The 18139-nt window shown below is 42.7% G+C and overlaps 1 protein-coding gene across 1 annotated transcript; it reads right to left on the bottom strand.

Moving 5' to 3' along the window:
• Window positions 1-6606: 6606 nt before the first annotated feature.
• Window positions 6607-9190, bottom strand: foxa2 (forkhead box A2). The gene is made up of 2 exons (XM_026353852.1): window positions 8776-9190; window positions 6607-8166 (listed from the first exon to the last, which is right to left on the bottom strand). Exons 1-2 carry the CDS (start codon window positions 8845-8847, stop codon window positions 6991-6993), a joined length of 1248 nt encoding a protein of 415 aa, XP_026209637.1. The 5' UTR covers window positions 8848-9190; the 3' UTR covers window positions 6607-6990.
• Window positions 9191-18139: the final 8949 nt, after the last annotated feature.

Genomic DNA, 18139 nt, shown 5'->3' with positions numbered 1-18139 from the left:
CTGCTGAATGTGCCACAGTGGGTAGAGATGGGTCAGAAAAAAGGGGGCTATAATGTGGTACTATTCCAAAGGCAGATGAGCCAGATATTCATCAGCACTGGCAACTGCTGAATCTAAAACCTGGAGGTGTCGAACCTCGAGGGGAATAAAGAAACCTTGGCAGATCAATCACAGCCAAGCAGGCGGCCCCTTCACCACAGCTGACTGACATATCGTTTTGTGGTAGCTTTGCCAGCAAGGTTTGATCTCGAAGACAGGCATGAGACCCGCTGGGAGTTGCCTGTGGAATCACCAAAGAAGAGCTAGGAGCATGAGTGTGTGCATGGAATCATATGTTTCCAGCAGTCAGCCCAAGCAATACCTAACTTCATATTTGAGTATCTCTCTGCCTGGTTGATCACACCTTTATTATCTTGTATGTGTTTTTTTTTTTCCGTACACTTTATGTTTTTCCTGGAGAAGCTAATCTTCCCCTCCACTATGCGACTGAACACTCCTGAGAAAGCAGAGATTTGGCCGTCATTTTCCTTTTATCTCCATCACACTGCATTAAGGAAAGTTCTTCTTCAGACATTAACATTTTCTCCATCCTCATTTCCTTTAGAGACATTGATTAGTTAAGTAAGGTGGCCGCTGTTTCTCGTCCATTTGCATGATGACAGATGTGTGCTGTGATACTTTGCGAAGATAAACACTGACCATCCATCCACTTCCAGGCATATAAAAGCAGCAGGGTAGTGAGAGGCACCCTGTCCTGACCTGAATAGATCGCCTTTAGGTCACTGCGTCCCACCAGCTGCTGCCTCACAGCACTCAATGGGCATTGTTGATGGACCTCTCTCTCATTCTCTCTCTGTCTCTCTCTCAGGACATGAAGGAGTCTTACATTGGAATGTCACACAGTCCTGTCAGAAGAGTGCGGACACATCACAGCCAGCGGCTGCATTCTCGCCCTGTCCATCCTGCCATCTCTGTTTCTCTGTCTTTCTCGGCCTCTCACTCTCTCTTTAAAACCCACGCACGCCTTTTCCATCCCCTCATAACAGAACCCCAAGATGACGCTCATACAGCCATACATAACAATATGATGTTAAATGTGTAGACTAATAAGAGGAAGTGATAAAAAGTGAAACTTCCTCTTTTAATATACATTTCCGATGTGAGAAAAGGAGCCAAAGCACAAGAGGTTATCGAGTCACATTTTCTGTGAAAAGCAAAAAGGGGAAGAAAGAAATATGATAGAATATGATGTATAGCTTTGGTACACATTTGTAAATCCCGACTCATACTTGCAGGATATGAGCAGAAGAACAGAGACGTCTGTTCATCAGTTATTTTCTGCTCTTTCGTGCAGACTGTGTAAAATATCTTCACTGACAAAAAATGAATAGTTACTGAACTATGTAGTAATAACATATACATATATTAGGCTGCTTTGTTAAGTTTCACTTTCAGTAAAAACAAAAACAACAAGTCAAAATGTAAGTGTGTTGGTGGGTTTCATATGTGCAGGGGGGTTTTTTTTTCTGTTTTTCTATTTAAAATTTGATTCAATTTGAATTGTATTTAAATGTATCTACATGAGGCCTTTTATAACCCTAAAAATACAATAAAACCATATAAAAAAACAGCTGAAAGAAAAAATTATAGTGATAAATGATATAGTTTGAATTCTAGTTCTATAATAAACACTGGAGAAATGTAGTTTCTTTATATTTTGAAATCATAATTTGGATAAAAATGCTGAATAAATGTGTAGTGGAACAGCATGTGTGCGTATTTAACTGTATATATTTATAGTTTTAACCACACAAAACCAATACTCATTTTAACTTTTGGCAGCAGAAGCAATTTAGCATTTTTATTTCCACGTTAGTAATTCCAGTTGATTTTTTTTTTTTTTTTAATGCTGATATTTCTTATATTGTGCAGGCTGCTTAATAATCAGACTGACTGTGCGCGCATCTTATTTCGAATAAGCCACTAATAAACGTGCAGTAGTACGGCTGCAATTTAATTATTAAATCAAACGACAGTTTTGTTTTAAATCAGTTTAAATTAAATATTTAATTAACATTTTTCTTACATGTTCACCGGCCAATAATCTCCTCAGTTTTTTTTTTTTTTTTTTTTTTTTTTTTTTTTTTTTTTGCGCAGTGATTCTGAAAATAAAACGATAATAAAAGGTGATAACGCAGAAGAAAACACGTGTGTTGATCGGAGCTGGAAAACTGGAGACAGTGCAGGGTGCAAAGCGGTGACAGTGGAAAATCAGACCCACACACACACTGTCGGTGAACGGACGAGGCGGCGGAGCGTCACACCGGGACGGGCCGCCTGCTGAGAAACCATGGGTGGCTTTGAGTTTTGACTTTGTGGTCCCTTTAATATACTGAGGGACGGCAGTTTGCCTTGCTAAGATATGGGATTAGGAGTATTTCTGGTGAAAGAGGAGTTAAGTCGGGCTAGTGTGGACGGTCCCTCCCCTGCAAAAGGCTGAGACAGAATTACAGCTTGTTGGACCGGTGTCCCGCCGTCGCCATGGAGACAGATCTACTTGGGTGTTCCAGTCCGGGGGCTGCAGCGCCTGCAGAGCCTCCAGCTAGGTGCTGGAGACACCCTGCACCATCTGAGCCCCTGAAATCAGGCTGCACCTTGTTTAATATGTAGATATAAAACCCGATAAGCCGAGAAAATAGCGTCCTGATTATTAAACCGAGTGGAGCAGTGGTTATAAACCACTCTGCGCTCATCAGACCTCCACGCTGCTGCTATCATTACACATTCATTCAATATTTTCCAAATATGCAGTGAATGCCAGCACCCTCATCCCGTCATATTAAGCTGACGCCCATGGGTGGATGCGCATTTGGCTTATAGGGAACTGAGTCATTCCATGAACACAGAGGCCCGAACTCGTCTGAGCATTAAGATGCATGGCTGTGGGGCAAACGTCTCACTTTGGAGGTCTGCTGGCATTAGATGCTCTTTAAAGGTATCAAAGGGGGGAAAAGCCTATTGTTACATTACAATGCATTTTTAAAAGACACTGGTAACGAACAGCAGACATTTTCTATCTGTGCAACGTTAATCCCCGACATATGTTTAACATAACTTCATATGATTATTCTATTTATGAATAATTTCCAGGAAAAGCCTACAGGAAAAGTCCCAGATCAGTCTCTGTGACAAAGTGCCAGATCTGTGTGCCTCTGAGAAAGTCCCAGACCTTAATCGAGTGATATGCAAATCACGCCAGCAAGAAATGCAGAGAAATCAGGTTAGCGGTGTTAAAAGGGATCCACAGGCCGGAATATCCTTTATTCAGTTGCTATAACAACAGATGTGCTCGTCTGTGTGATGGTGAGGCCAGCAGCTGCAGAGGTGTCCTCCCCGACAGAGGAGCGCGTTCAAAGTTAGGACGTGGGAGAAGCTGCAGTGATGTGGCCTCGGCGCGCCTCTGTGCGCCTGGACAGATTGAGGTTGGCTACCTTTGAACCGGCAAAGCTCCGAAAGGCCATTCCCATCTCGGTGCGCGACAGAGAGGGCTTGACTGAGGGTCGGAGGAGAGCGCGTCGGGATGCAACTGTTTAACAGGCCTACAGGCTAATGGACATTTTACAGAGGGTCTCATTTGGTTGAGATTAAAGTGAACAGCCTTGTTCACTTTATTTGGCACTAGAGCAGAAACATTAATGTAACTTTATTTCAAGACTAAAACCTATGTTTAATAAATTAACCGATTCTATCAGAATTATTATTAATATAAATTGTATATTTATGTTGTAATAATAATAATAATAATAAAATAAACATAGCATTTCTATTAAACTGGACAGAAATCTGAATTAAAAACGCGTAAAAAAAAAAAAAACACATGAGGTTCCCGCATTTATAACTTGCATCCACAAGCTGAGAGATACTGATTTAAAACAGATCGAGATCGATTTGCAGACCGGTACAAAAGCAGCAGCAGGTCCAGCTCTGCGGCACAGCTCGCTTTCATGACATCAGCGCGGCACCACTGATATCAATCAGCCGCACACTGCAAGAAACATCCAACACAGCAAGAGAACGAGTCCTTATGGAGTCAGGTTTCAGTGAACAGGAGCTAGTTTCACCTGTTGCCCAGGGAAAAGAGCAGGAATGGGACACTGACGAGGTTATTTTGATCTTACAATAGAATAAAATGTGAACACACGCAGATTATTTCGATCGTTTTTCTGTTTCTTTCTTTGTAAACTCACATGTTAGAAACGGATCAGCTACTAAACTTAACTTCCCATTGGCTTTTTATTTTTTTTTTATCATTGCAGTGCATCCGGATCCCTGCACACAGCCACAGAAACATGAAGCAGCCATCATCACACACAACCTGCACAGATCCTCGCAGCTTTGCACCACCCTGTCGTCAAATCCAATACATCTCCTTTCTCATGAATTTAGGATACCCCCACACCCCCTCCCACCCACCTCTCCTTCCCTCTCGTTTATGTCCTGCAACAGTCAAAACCAGCTCATGCTTTGAATAAAAACATATAGATTTTGAGCGCTGTAGTAAAGAAAAGCATCATACCTGTGGAAAAATAGCCGGTGCCTGTTGTTGGCAAGCCACACAGAAGCCCATTGTGGAAGCTCGCCTTGTGCCTTCTGCAAAGGGCTCCAGACATCACGGCATTTATTTGAGCTCAAACTCTGTCACTGTTGACTTTAGCACAAAGCAAAGATTTCACTGCCCCGCTAGTTTAAAAAAAAAATGATTATTTTACAGAGATATCGATCAGTGTGCTATAAAAAATCAGCTTAGCATTATATGTCTAAAATGAATAGAAGCAAATTTAATGTCTGTGTAAATTTACAGAGCTGCTGCGTCCTATTCAAAGTTTACACTGGTGCAATTTGGTTTGCGTGTGTGTGTGTACTCTTCCTATATGTGGGCATAGCCTCCACTCCATTGTTTACTGGCTTTGTTTATTCACAGATCACGCTGTTTAAAGTGCGATCTGTAAAGAGGGTCTTGAGAATAAACGCACACTTTAGGCCCTACGTGTTCAGAAGTCGGAGGGTGTCGTTTGGTTATAGAGGGAGCAGAGCTGCTCCCAGACTGCGCCGGCCTTGGATTTGAGCTCAGCAGGGGGAAGGAAGGACAGGCAGGAGGTGGCAAGGAAGAGGGGTGTGTGTGTGTGTGTGTGAGAGGGGGGGGTGGTCGACTCATTTGGACGACAACTAGCCTATCTTATCTAACAAGAGGGGAGGGTCCAACTACTTTAAAAATAGGGAGCAGACAATGGACCCCCAGATTGCGGGGAGAGAAGTTAGAGCAGCGCATTGAGGCGGCTCTGTTCCCAAATCAGGCCCCTTTTCCAGCGACTATTCTCCTGCGCCACGGGGGCCTGTTTTATGTGACAATGACACTTAATCTTATTCACCGATCTAAACTTTGCAGTGTGTGTGTGTGTGTGTGTGTGTGGGATCAACCTGGGTGACTGGTAAGCAGGCGTGATGGTTTGAGTGGCGGTTTGAGCCATAAGAGTCTCACGGTGTGTGTGTGTGTGTGTGTGTGTGTGTGTGTGTGTGTGTGTGTGTGGGAATTTGAATGGCTCATTTATTATTACTTGAGCAGCTCGCCCTGCCTGTCAGCGGCCCCCAGTTGATACGAATCCCTCGGTTTGACAGCACCGCATCACTTCCTGGATGCTCAGGGGAGTTTTTCTGCGGCCTGCACCTCTTCTCTGCACCTCTTCTCTGCACCTCCTCTCTGCACCTCTTCTCTGCACCTCTTCTCTGCACCTCCTCTCTGCACCTCTTCTCTGCACCTCTTCTCTGCACCTCTTCTCTGCACCTCTTCTCTGCACCTCCTCTCTGCACCTCTTCTCTGCACCTCTTCTCTGCACCGGCTTTCTTCTTCACCGCTGCAGGCCCGAAATCTCTGCAAAGCGGTTTGGACGCACACTTTCCCCATAAATGTGCCAGTTTGTTTTTGGGATTAATAAGCATATGTTTGTTTTGTTTACATTTTCTCGACGACAAATTGAGAGCATTGTGCTCGGTGCTGTTGTGCAAAGCTATTAATCCCTGCTAAAAATAAATAAATAAATATGTGACTTTTTGTAACTGCACATGAGTTGGTTAATAGAATAAAAAACAACCATCATTATTAGAATATTAGGGTTATATTATTGTGAGAAATCATCTGCGTTATTATAATATATCATATTATATTGATATATTCTTATAAAGTAGAAAAACGGGCAATTAAAAATCTTTATGATATTATTTATTTATATGTGCTATTAATGTCGGAGAATTTAAAATTGATGTTTTCATTGTGAAATATGTTTCTACATCAGATGTTGGCTTGTGTGTTTATTGTGTTTGTTGCTGGTAATTTAATTCATAACTAATAACTAATTCCAATTTCAGTAAGATCTACAACATTTAATGATGAAGTAGCTAATTTTCCTACTAGACAGCCAATAATAATAATAATAATAATAATAATAATAATAATAATAATAATAATAATAATAATAATAATAATAATAGCCAGATACCACCATATTCAGAAAACAAAACCAATAACACTTTAATATAGATTCTGTTCTTGTCACTACAAGAATACACATATACAAGCCATAAATAGGAATTACACAAATGATTGAAGAAATCCTGCGACGCATTTAAATTCATGTAGAAATCCAGTTACGCAGACTATTTTACAGCAACTTGTTGTTTGTCTTTGGGTCCATTCCTGAAGCCGACTTCTGAACAGATCTCTTGTCACATTATCATTACTTCTAATTATTATTATTATTGTTGTTGTCAACATCCTCTCTCAAAATAATTAGGCTACTAACAAACTCGACAACTAAAACGATGGGAAACGTCAAAAATATCTGAAATACATATTGTACACAAACTCTATATTTTTTTTACAAATGTACAAATTGAAGGGGGAGAAAGTCCACACTGGATGGAGGAGGAAAGACTTTATGAGGAGTTCATGATTGGCCTGGAATAGACGCCTTGGTAGTAAGTTGTGTCGGGTATGGATGAAGAATCCAGGCCGGCTTTCCCCGCCATGGAGCCCATGGAAAGAGCCCCGGTCATGGGGGAGCCATAGCCGGAGTAATGCATCACCTGCTCATAAGTCCTTAGGTCCATTTTGTGATGCTGCTGCTCTGAGGACATGAGGTTATTGATGGAGAACGGGTGGTTGAATGAGTAGTGGTGTTCCGGCTTCAGGTGAGCCTCATGCGCAAGGACCGAGTGATGCTGAGACATGAGGTGCTGCCCCTGTGACACCGGAGAAGCCGCGGCGTGCTCCGGGCTCAGGGCCTGGTTCGCCTTCATGTCCGACAAGGACCTTTTGTGCTCGCCGGAGGAGGAGTTGGAGTGCGGGGACTCGTTGCCGTTGCAGCTCTCTGAGCTGCTGTTGGACGAGCCGCCGTCTCCCGATTTGCGACTACCGTCCTTCATGGTCATCTTCTTGTCACACTTGAAGCGCTTCTGCCTCCTCAGGTAGCAGCCGTTCTCAAACATGTTCCCGGAGTCTGGGTGGAGAGTCCAAAAGGAGCCTTTCCCGGGTTTATCCGGCGACCTGGGCACTTTGACGAAACAGTCATTGAACGACAAAGAGTGGCGGATGGAGTTCTGCCAGCGCTGCTGGTTCTGTCGATAAAAAGGGAAGAGGTCCATTATCCACTGGTAGATCTCGGCCAGTGTCAGCATCTTACTGGGAGCCTGCTGGATGGCCATAGTGATGAGAGAAATGTAGGAATAGGGAGGTTTGGCGTGCGTGTAGCTCCTGCGGTAGGTCTTAGGGTCCCTGGACCTGTTGATGTTAGACTGTCCGTAAATGGGGCTCATGGCGTTCATGTTGGTGTAGGATGTCAGCGCGTTCATAGACGCGGGCTGCGCGGTCATGGGACTCATACTGGGGCTCAGGGCTGCGCTCATGGCCGTCATGCCTGCGCCCATGCCGTTCATGGCTCCGGTGCCTGGTGACATGCCGGTCATGGAGGGACTCATGCCCGTGTTGACGTACGACATGTTCATGGAGTTGGCCGTCATGTTGGCGGTGGTGCTCATGCCGGACATGCTCATGTAGGTATTCATCGAGTTCATTCCCAGGCCCGTGTTCATGTTGCCAACAGAGGTGTAACACTGTCAGTGAGGGAAAGAGGCACTCATCAGTTTCATCTGGCACAATCATTCCAGTGAGGAATTACATGCAGCTATAATTACTGATCGCACAGGTTACTTTTACTGTAAACCTAAAAAAAATGGGATTATTTTTATTCATTCATAATAATATTAAGAAAAAAAAAAGCTTCTTTTTTTTTAAAATGCGCACTGGTTTCGTAAAGATCCAAATGTTTTTGCAGGCGTTTGCTCCGGTGTGAAATAGTTTTAAAATGAGAAAAACCACAGCTTCATGTGTTGAACCCTACATGGCAGCGGTGTGGCAGGAAAATCAAGTTGAATAAACCGCATTAAAAAAAAAAAAAAAAAAACGTTGACACCTAATGTGGCTGTGATCACACACAACACAGCGATTGCAACACAAATATTTGAATCAATCTCCCCAAAAATCAAACCCTACATGTCAAGCTACTTTGTTAGGATAGCGCGCTGCGTGGAGATGGGGGAGGATTTGGAGGCGCCTCAAGTCAATATTTGATCACAAAGTTAATATTATCTCAGGGCTAATATTGAGTTGTATAAAATGGGATCGGCTTTAGTCGGAAAAAAATATATATTTAAGGTACCCACCTCGGGCTCTCCGTAGTAGGTGCTCCAATCGGTGTGTTCGTGTCCTTCCATTTTAACTGCTCCAAGCATCATGGAGGACTTTTACAAAGCGTCTCCCAGCAGAGGAAAAGCCAGAAGTGTCTCTAATAGCAGGTGACTGGGGACCACTGAGTGTATGTGGGTCGTCGGTGTGTCCCTTCGTCGAGGGCTGGCGCATGTGTGTCTTATGGAGCCAGCCGTGAAATGCGTCTGTCAGTGACTGGAGTTCAAATGACGCTCCGTGCTGCCTGTTAACGCTGTGATATAGCTCTGTGCGCTAGGCAAGCCTCCAATCCACTTCTATGCTCGGGGCCCCTATTTGAATAATCTTCTCGCACCTAGGCGTGAGACTCCTCGAGCTTCCACCCCCCACCCCAATTGTACACCTGCGCTGAATGAAAAGGAACAGTTTCATATGAAAAGCTTCATTATAAACTAATCTTATTGTATTTTGGCTGGAGTAAAAAAAAAAAAAAAAGAAAGAAAGGGGGGAGTGAGAGAGAGAGAGAGAGCTATAAAAAAAAGACACGTTTGGCGCTCTTCCTCGGTGTGCTTTTCATTACGCACATCCTCCAACGTGCTTATTCCACTTCAAATGAGCTGAAATCATAATCCATTTTATTGCGTTGTGTTCAAGGAATTTATAGCCTAAGCCCATATACAACTGTTTATTATTTGACACCTAGAACAACACAGTTAGACATCGTTAGGACGGTTCTGAAATGCGTAAAGACAGAAACACGCTTAAAGAAATGCGGTTGGAAAAGGAAGCCAAAATGTAATATCTGTGTTCTACAGGTTGTGAGGCTAAAACAAGAAATATTCAAAGCATAACGAGTCAGTAATCATATTTTTTAAACGTCTGCAGTGTTCACCTGCAGAGAATATTGATCTTATGGCTGATGCCTGTCTACATGGCTGCACATGAGAAGCGCACACGACCACTGGTCGACACAGATGCTTGGAACACTTTAAGGAAAATGGCTAATATTCTAGCCAGTTAATGTCATTACCTTGCTCCAGGTGTTTAACAGTTTTAATCTGATTTGGAAAAAAAGGGAAAAGGGAAGCTGCTGGTTCCTACATTATTGTCACCATTAAAGCGTGCGCGCCAATTGCTGAAATAATTTCCCAAATATTTGCAAACAGGCGAGATTGTGCTGTGCTTTGCTGACCTGGATGGACAGTCGAATTACTGACTGTTTCTTTTCATTTTAATTAGTGTTGGATATGCCAGGCGCAGCTTCGCAGCGCCATCTCTCGGCTACTGTCACCTACTGGCTTTGCTGTTTGTGGCACATGAAATGAAACGTCCGTGAAACATTGTACAATCTATGGAACATGTTGATGGATAGATGCTGAAAAATTAAGGCACAATAACCAATAGACTAAAACCCACGTGTTTTTATTTTCTAAATTTAATACACACTATACAAATCTTTTGTTTATGTCAAATCAACTGACGCGTAATATTGTGGTCAGGTCTATTTGTGCTCCGTTCATTTTATCCGTCGCCCTTTAAATAGCTCAACCTACACGTTTTCTGTCCACAGTTAAGGCATCGGGCCCGTGTTGTTGAGGCCCCTTCATCCTCTGCCTGCCTGTACAGTATTTGTATGACACAAACATCAAGGTGAGGCTGCGGTCCGGTGCCAGCCACGTGTCACTGGTTGTACATCTATTTGACTGCATATTTACGCAAGAGCATAACTATCAGTATAGAGCCCCATTAGTAAAGGCGAGCAAACCTGTCGTGTTGACGAGGGACTAACAGAGTCTGCTTAACTTGGAAATGAGATCATGAGAAAACGCTGTGTCGGTCGGTGTGTGTGTGTGTGTGTGTGTGTGTGTTTGAGGATTGGGGATTTCACCAGCGGAGAGCTGGAGATGGTCAAATCTAAGCAGCCTGGGCTTGACTCGGCCAAAAGGCTTTTTTTTTCATGACAGTGATTTCATATTAATAACATAGTTAATTAAAATACAGTTACTGATATAGTCTAATTTATATTCTATGGGTGCATATATCAAAGTGTTTTGTACCACTGTGTCTGATAAACATGGGTTTTTTATATAGGCTCAAATATTATTAGGCTGTAAACATATATTCATGAATTATGAGTGTAAGTTCATATTTAATGCAAACATCTAAACATATTCAGTAGTTCTGGTGCATAGATGTACACAAAATATTTCCAAAGATGCCTGTGACTGTTTCTAAAGTAGCCCAGAAATCTGGTTTTCATGGCTTCAAAATCACACAGAATCCCCCGGCTTTCTAAAATGGTCCTTGACCTGCTTGACATTATGTTCTTCAATGAGACACATTGCTAAATCCACAGTTAATCATCAACCTGCCACAGTCCTCATACGTGGGTGAAGGTCACATTTTGGATTTAGTCAAAAACAAAATCTTTACCTGGTTCTGTTTGCAGTTGCTCTACCGCACATTTTGTGTGTATTGGTTATTTACGCTCTGGTGTAATGAGGTTGTACTAAAACAACAAGTGTCCCTTAAACAGGTACAAATTGGAGGCATCCAAAAATGTGACGTGGTCCTATTACCCTTTCACATGGGGTACAAGGAAGTCAGGCATAGTCTGTAACATCCCCAGCTAAAGAGGGGCTGCGCTCTGTTAGATTGACAGTAAAGGCTGAGCCTCACCTCAAGAACTTTGACTTGGCTCCTTTTGTCATCTCTGTTTAATTTACCACTTTGATAAATAACCATCAGGCTTAGATGTTGAAGAAGAGTTTTGTTCCAGAGCTATTTTTTTAAATATTTCAAAGTTTTAATTGAAATTCTTTCTATCAGAGCGTAACAAAACAGCCCACTGTCATCCGAGTACATAGGAGATAAATGTGGCCATCAAAAGATTAACATTTTTCCTCACCTGTATTTGCAATTACAGTATGCAAATAAAATCCACAATTGATTTACCTATAAGCAGCTAATGTTCTGAAACAGTGCACGCGACACTCTTTGCTGTAGTTGGGATCAACAATTGATGAATTGTTGAATAAATTTGAAATAATAATGTTGCACCTCTGCAGCTGATGGCAAACTGACAATAAAATAATAAAATTCAAATGCCCAAAGAACAGCAGCGCAATTGGAAGCAGAGGAAACAATTGGTGGATTTAAGTTTGTATTTCTGATATAAAGGACATATTTTTTGTCAAGAAACTTATCACCTTGTGAATTTTCTATGGTGTTATATGGAATCCTTATTCTGCCTTTTTCAATAGTTCATCATATTGATTGGAGCATTGCGTTTCTAAGTTTTCTAAGTTTCATAATCATTATTACATGTACAACACAAACTGATGTTGATCATTCTGTTCCCAACTCGTGTTTTCACAATGCCGTGCATACATTGCAAATGAGAACACAATTGTATTTACTTGTTCTTACAAGAATGAGTCAAAAACTAACAAGCAGCACGCAGAACACTGTGTTCTGGTTAAGCCAACATTCCCCTACATCTCTGCTCTCTGTGGGTCTCAGTCAGTTTGGCCTCTTTGCCAATTAATGAGCCTCCATGATGATCAGTGTGACATTTCACACGTTCAGGTGTCATTCCCTTACTGGTTATGACAAAGGCAAACACTAAGTGGTGAAGGTTTAATGAGTCAGTTAAAGCAGTGAAAGCACAACACCTGTGTGAGGTCAAAGCTCTGAAATGGCACCACAAAGAGCGGTTTTCTGGAAAAAGATGCTGTGACTGGGAGTTTTTCTTAGGGTGCAGTGCAGGGGGGACGGAAAGAAGCTGCTCCCCTCGCTGTGAGAGGAAGGCGGATCTCTTCAAACACCCAGGAGTTGTTGGCAGGAATGTGTTAACTTTAAAGTTTCACCTTTCAAAGTAAGGAGCTTTTCTTTTTTCCTACTAAAATTAAAACATTCACTTAAGAATGTGCTTTCTTTTGGCGCCTTTGTGTCCTTCCGAGTGCACCGAGTCACAATGCAAAGGGTTAAGCACGTAATTCATCAAAATAAAATTAATAACGAGAGAGTATTCCACTTACAAAGTCCAGGGGGGGAAAAAAAATGTTTGCTGCCAACTTGCCTGTGGTGACAGTAAACATTCCAGAGCCGGGCTGGAGTTTGGACTTGCCATTATCTGCCACAGCTGTGACAACGCCTGTTGGCTGCAGGTTTGTGGCTGGCCACACTGTGTTTACCTGGAAATGAATCTGAAAAGCGGCTGGACTGGGAAGGCACACAACCCAGCTAAATAAAAACTGAGAGTGGTCATTGCAGCAAGATGCAGTGGGAGGGAGTCCAAAGTTATTGCACTGGCCCCAGTGGGTCAGGGCGCAAACACAGGCGTAAACGCACTAAGGATATCCTCAAATACACACCTTTTGATACTGACAGGAATGCGGCCAGGAATGCCATTTGATATGTTTCATGTTGACTGTATCCAGGGCATCACAGATTCAATACTTCTCTCTTGTCATGGTAAAGGAGAATGTTGACCGCTGCCCTTCATTCATCAAACAAGGTGACAGTTTATCTATTGGACCACAGGAGCGGAAAGAGGAAGGTGGGATCCCCAGAGATGCACAGATCAGATGGCACTAAAGAGTCTTAACACATTTAGATATACAACACTTTAGGGGTTACTATTGGGTTTAAATTCTTCAATTAAAGAGGCCAATGCATATGAATATACAATTTAACTAATGGCTTAAAGTTATAATGTTATAAGCTTTATATTAATGAGACCCACTTTTGAGAAACTCAGAGGCACCTGCTGATATATTATCAGTTGCAAAAAAGTGTTTTTTAATAGCTAAGAATGAGCTATAATGATTTATTAACCATTAATTTAGCATTAATGTACAACTTTAAAATGTAGTAGCAAGACTTTGATAAAAAATAATTCGACAAAAACAGAGTTAATGTGGGTTATGTGGTTTAATTTATGTATTGCACAAAGCCCGATTCTGACGTAGGCCCGGTTACATCCCATGCATGGGATGTGTATTAGCGTCAAAAGGTTTAATATCACCAAATCAGCACATTGTTATTCATTAGCGGACCAACCGCAGAGTCAATACACATTTAATCACAGACTCAAGGCAATTAAAACAGGAGGGAGGCCAGTATTGCTATGTTAATTGAAGTGCCAGGCTCCCATGGGAAGCTCTGTGTCTAAATATCACTACAGTCAGGCCCACGCCATAATCCATGATGAGCTAGTGCTTTTCACATTCAGCCACCATGCTGTCAGAGCCCTGTCAGCGCGGACAAGAGGGCAAACTTTGGAAGCAATGATTAAAAAGTTGGGAACATGTTATGGTCTTTTCTAATCCTAACTGACTTAAGGGACATAAATTACTAACATCCTTTCTATCTAGTTTTGAATAGATACAGTTGAGCATGATTCATACAGTAGTCTTCTGATCATCACAGTGCTCTGGTTCCTCAAATCTTCTAAACCGCAAGCATCTCTGAGAGACCTCTTCAAAACACACACGCACACACGCACACACACACACACACACACACACATCTCAGCTCTACATCTAACAGAGACTTTTGGTCCATTTCCTTTTTCCATCAGTCAGTGAGTGAGGTTCATATCTGCTGTTGTCTTATCTGTATTCCAGGCTGATGGAGAAATTCAAGTTTGGGATTACCTCTGACCACTGACCCATCTCAGACAAGTGGACAGCTCTGTGCTGTGCTCCGTTATCATCCTCTTCAGCACCTCATTTCAAAGCACCATTCAACAAAATCTCACACTTCCTCGAGCATGCTACTGGCATACCCAAAATCCCTGTGCCTGAATGTGCTTTCTTTGTTTCATATGCATGAGAATAGAAATCAAAAGCTGATGGAGAATTTATATCTGGTCTGCATTAGATTAGAGACTATATCTTCTTCCTACCAGGGAGTTGTCTCCTTCCTGTATGGACTGAGGGCCCATCCATATGCAGATGGCTAATTTGTAGTGTTTACAGAGGAGTATAGAGTGGGCTGACATGAAGAGGGCTGAAAAAGGGCTGCCTACGTGTCACCCCAGGAGCCTGGTGGTAAAGCCTGCCCTACCAGAGCAACAACATAAGTGTCCAATCTGTGTTTGCTTACCCGTGGACACAGTCCTGGCCCGGGCCTCGTAAATTCTGCCTTTTTTTTACAGGCTCTGACAGCTAACAGGCTATTGGGAACAGGGCCCCAATGACACAGCCACTCAACAGATTAGCACCTCATCAGCCTCCTGCAGCTTCGAACAAATATGGTCCCTGCCTCCTTTAAGACACAATAGGGGAGTCACTCCTAAACAGCCCCCACTAAGAGAGCCCCCACCCTTCTCCAGCCACAAAACTTCCTGGTCTAGTCTTTCTCTGGGCCACAGCTGCACCAAGGGTTCCTTCCCCAGTCCCTGAGCCCACCCCGACCCCAATTGGCAACATGTGTGTATTTCAGGTGAGCAAATATTGCCACTTGCCTGAGAGTTCAATGGCCAGCCCTTTTGGGGTGGGGGCCGGGGGGGTTGCGTATTGCACCCACCTGCTTTGTGACGAGGATACATGTGGCCCCACACAGTAACCGATCCATAGGATGGACCAGGGGAATTCTCCAGGCACAGCTGGAGTCAGTAAATCAAACATACCTATGGCTCATCTGCATTTTCCCAGACTAGGAAACCATTTCTAGCTTTCAGTTCCTCATTTTGATGTCCCTGCAAGCCACCTCACAGCTTTGGCTTTTTATTGCACAATACACAGTAGAAAACGTTGACTTAAAGACATTATTTAGAGCATAATTACCAATTTTTACATCAACAAAAAAATCCCTTTAAATCGACATACACACAGGGTAAGTCATTAGGCAATAGGTAAACATGCAGGGGAAATGAAAATCGATGTTGTCAACCATTTGCTATGTCTCAGAGACCGTTGTCTCCAATACACAGGTGGTCTTGGTATAAGTGCCCTCTGCAGATGCATTCAGATGTAATCCAGACCTTAATGTGGAAAAAGCAGATAGGGAAAATACATTGTGTACTATGAGATTGTATTAGAGATTGGAGTGTTTCTTGCCCTTCATTAAGGACATGGGGAGAAAAAGTGGAACACCACTTGGTGGTAGTGTGTGGGTTAGTCATGTACATAAAGAGAAAACAAAGTCCAGGTGTACCATGAAAAGATAATAAATGTAAATGTCTCGGTTTTTGTCGATCTATTATCTTGAGATATGGATGCGTTCTTCCCTCTAGTCAATATTTACTGAGTGTGTAATGCCATAACACGCTGCTTCTATAGGATAACAGCTTTAAGTCATCAAATGAATGACTATTTACTGGTCATGACTGTAGGACAGCACTGTGAGGATGAAAGGCCACCAGCTGAATGCCACATCACTACAAGTCCCTCACATAAAGGCCAGGACCACAGCTAAGGAGAAGAGGGTCAGCCTAGGTAAAGGCTACAGGCCCGTGAATGCAGCCAGTTGTGTATTGGGTCGGAAGGTGATGTGTCAGTGCAGACTGAGGACCACCTTGATCCCCCTTGGAAGTCAAACAGATGTGTGGGTAGCTGTGTCCTGGGAGGCCTTCTCTGCCATCACAGTGAAATGGAACTGGGCCACAAAGCAAACAAGATCTCTCCCCATCTCTCCCCCAAGCCCAGACCAACATTGTCTGGATGATGGGTTTTTCTGTTGTTCTGTTTGTTTGCTTGTTTGGTCTGGAGCCCATGGATACCCAGCATGGAGGAGAGAGGAGAAGCGAAGGAATGAAGGATGTGGAGGAGAGGTGGTGGTGGTAGCGGGTAGGGAGGGTGGGGGGGGGGGGCAAGGATGCGTGACACACAGACCTCCCCTTGAGGTGACGAGAGACCTGCCGGGAAGCTACCAGACAAAGCTGCTCAACAAATATACACAGACCCCCAAGATCAGGGCAACAAAGAAAGATCACTGTCTCTGATCCTTCAGCAGATGTTATTTCTGACACACATCTGATGGCACAGAGCTGATTCATGTAAATGCTACACAGACTTTAATTTTAGGTATTATAGTTCATTCTAAGTGAAACATCTTTAGCAGTATCAGCCCATGTCATGTACAACAGTCCAGTATTCAGGTATTTCTATGGATTTTTTTTCAGGTTTTGTAGTAAATACAACATGAAGATAGATTTTCAGCAGCCTCCAATCTAAACTAACCTTCATCCATCTTAGGATAACTAGATAATTCACCAAACATCCTTTTACATCTCTGAGTGTGTGACTATTCCACCACAGTTTCAGTGGATTAACCTACAGAGAGTGACACCTCCTGGCAGCAAAGAGGAATTCTTCTTCAGTGGATACACACCAGTAAAACACCAACACTGTGTGGGCAATTTTACCACATGACATTTTAGAAATATACTGTATATACTTTATATACTACACTTGACTTACTGACTTCTATTCTGAAAATGTAGGGGCATTATATCATAAATTATATATTTCACACTGCTGTTATTATAATTAAATGCAGCTGTGTTGTTGTTACTTTAAACCAAGCCTGGTGTATGTGCATAAAAACTACAGCAAAATACTTCCAAGATTCCCTCTAGATTGGTATTACTTTGTTTAGGCTTATGCTTTGTGCTGGAGATTATTCCGTCCAGTGTTATGTGTCGGCCACGAGTAGTTTCCAAAAAGGCTCTGCTGCTCTTCTTAAACTCACTTTTTTCTGCACGCTGACACTTTAACATCCGAGTGAAGAAATAAGAAAAGGAAAGTGCATTTTTTATTTGAAGAGCAATATCTCCTCGCTGAAGAGAAGTATTGTTTTTAATTGAGCACTGCAGTGTAAAATTAAAAAGAATAAACCAATTTTTTAAGAAAGGGGTAAATTCCTAAGACTTTTACCCTTCTATCCAACCAGCAGAGGGAGACACTGCACCTCATGTCTGCAGCAGTTTTGCTCTAACTACCAGATTTACCTCCTCCTACAATTTGTCCTAAAACCTGCCAAACAAAAGACACTCTAAACTTTTTGATGTGCTATGGCGGGTAAGCTGGCTTCACTTTGTTCACTGTGGAGCAAGTGAGTGAGCTCCAACAGTGCTATTATATCTGTGGCTGTTCAGTCTAAAATTGTCTCCCCTACAGGGGTTAATGGGGTCATCTGGCCTGCAAACAGAACCCACATCTTGAACTCATTGAGACTAACAGATAGGAGAGAGCAATACTGAATATCACTTAGAGACAAATTGAGGAGTATCTTCAACTTCTCATCAGGGGCTATTAAAGATAGCGCTGCAATAACGCAGCACAATCATTGATTGCTAACAGTGGTCCATCTGTATCTGAGTGCAGTCAACATCGGCGAAGGAACCAGGGACGG

The sequence above is a fragment of the Anabas testudineus genome, chromosome 12 (assembly GCF_900324465.2).
Source record: "Anabas testudineus chromosome 12, fAnaTes1.2, whole genome shotgun sequence".
NCBI lineage: Eukaryota > Metazoa > Chordata > Actinopteri > Anabantiformes > Anabantidae > Anabas > Anabas testudineus.
Note: the sequence above shows the minus strand (reverse complement) of the source record. Positions and strands in the feature narration are given on the sequence as shown.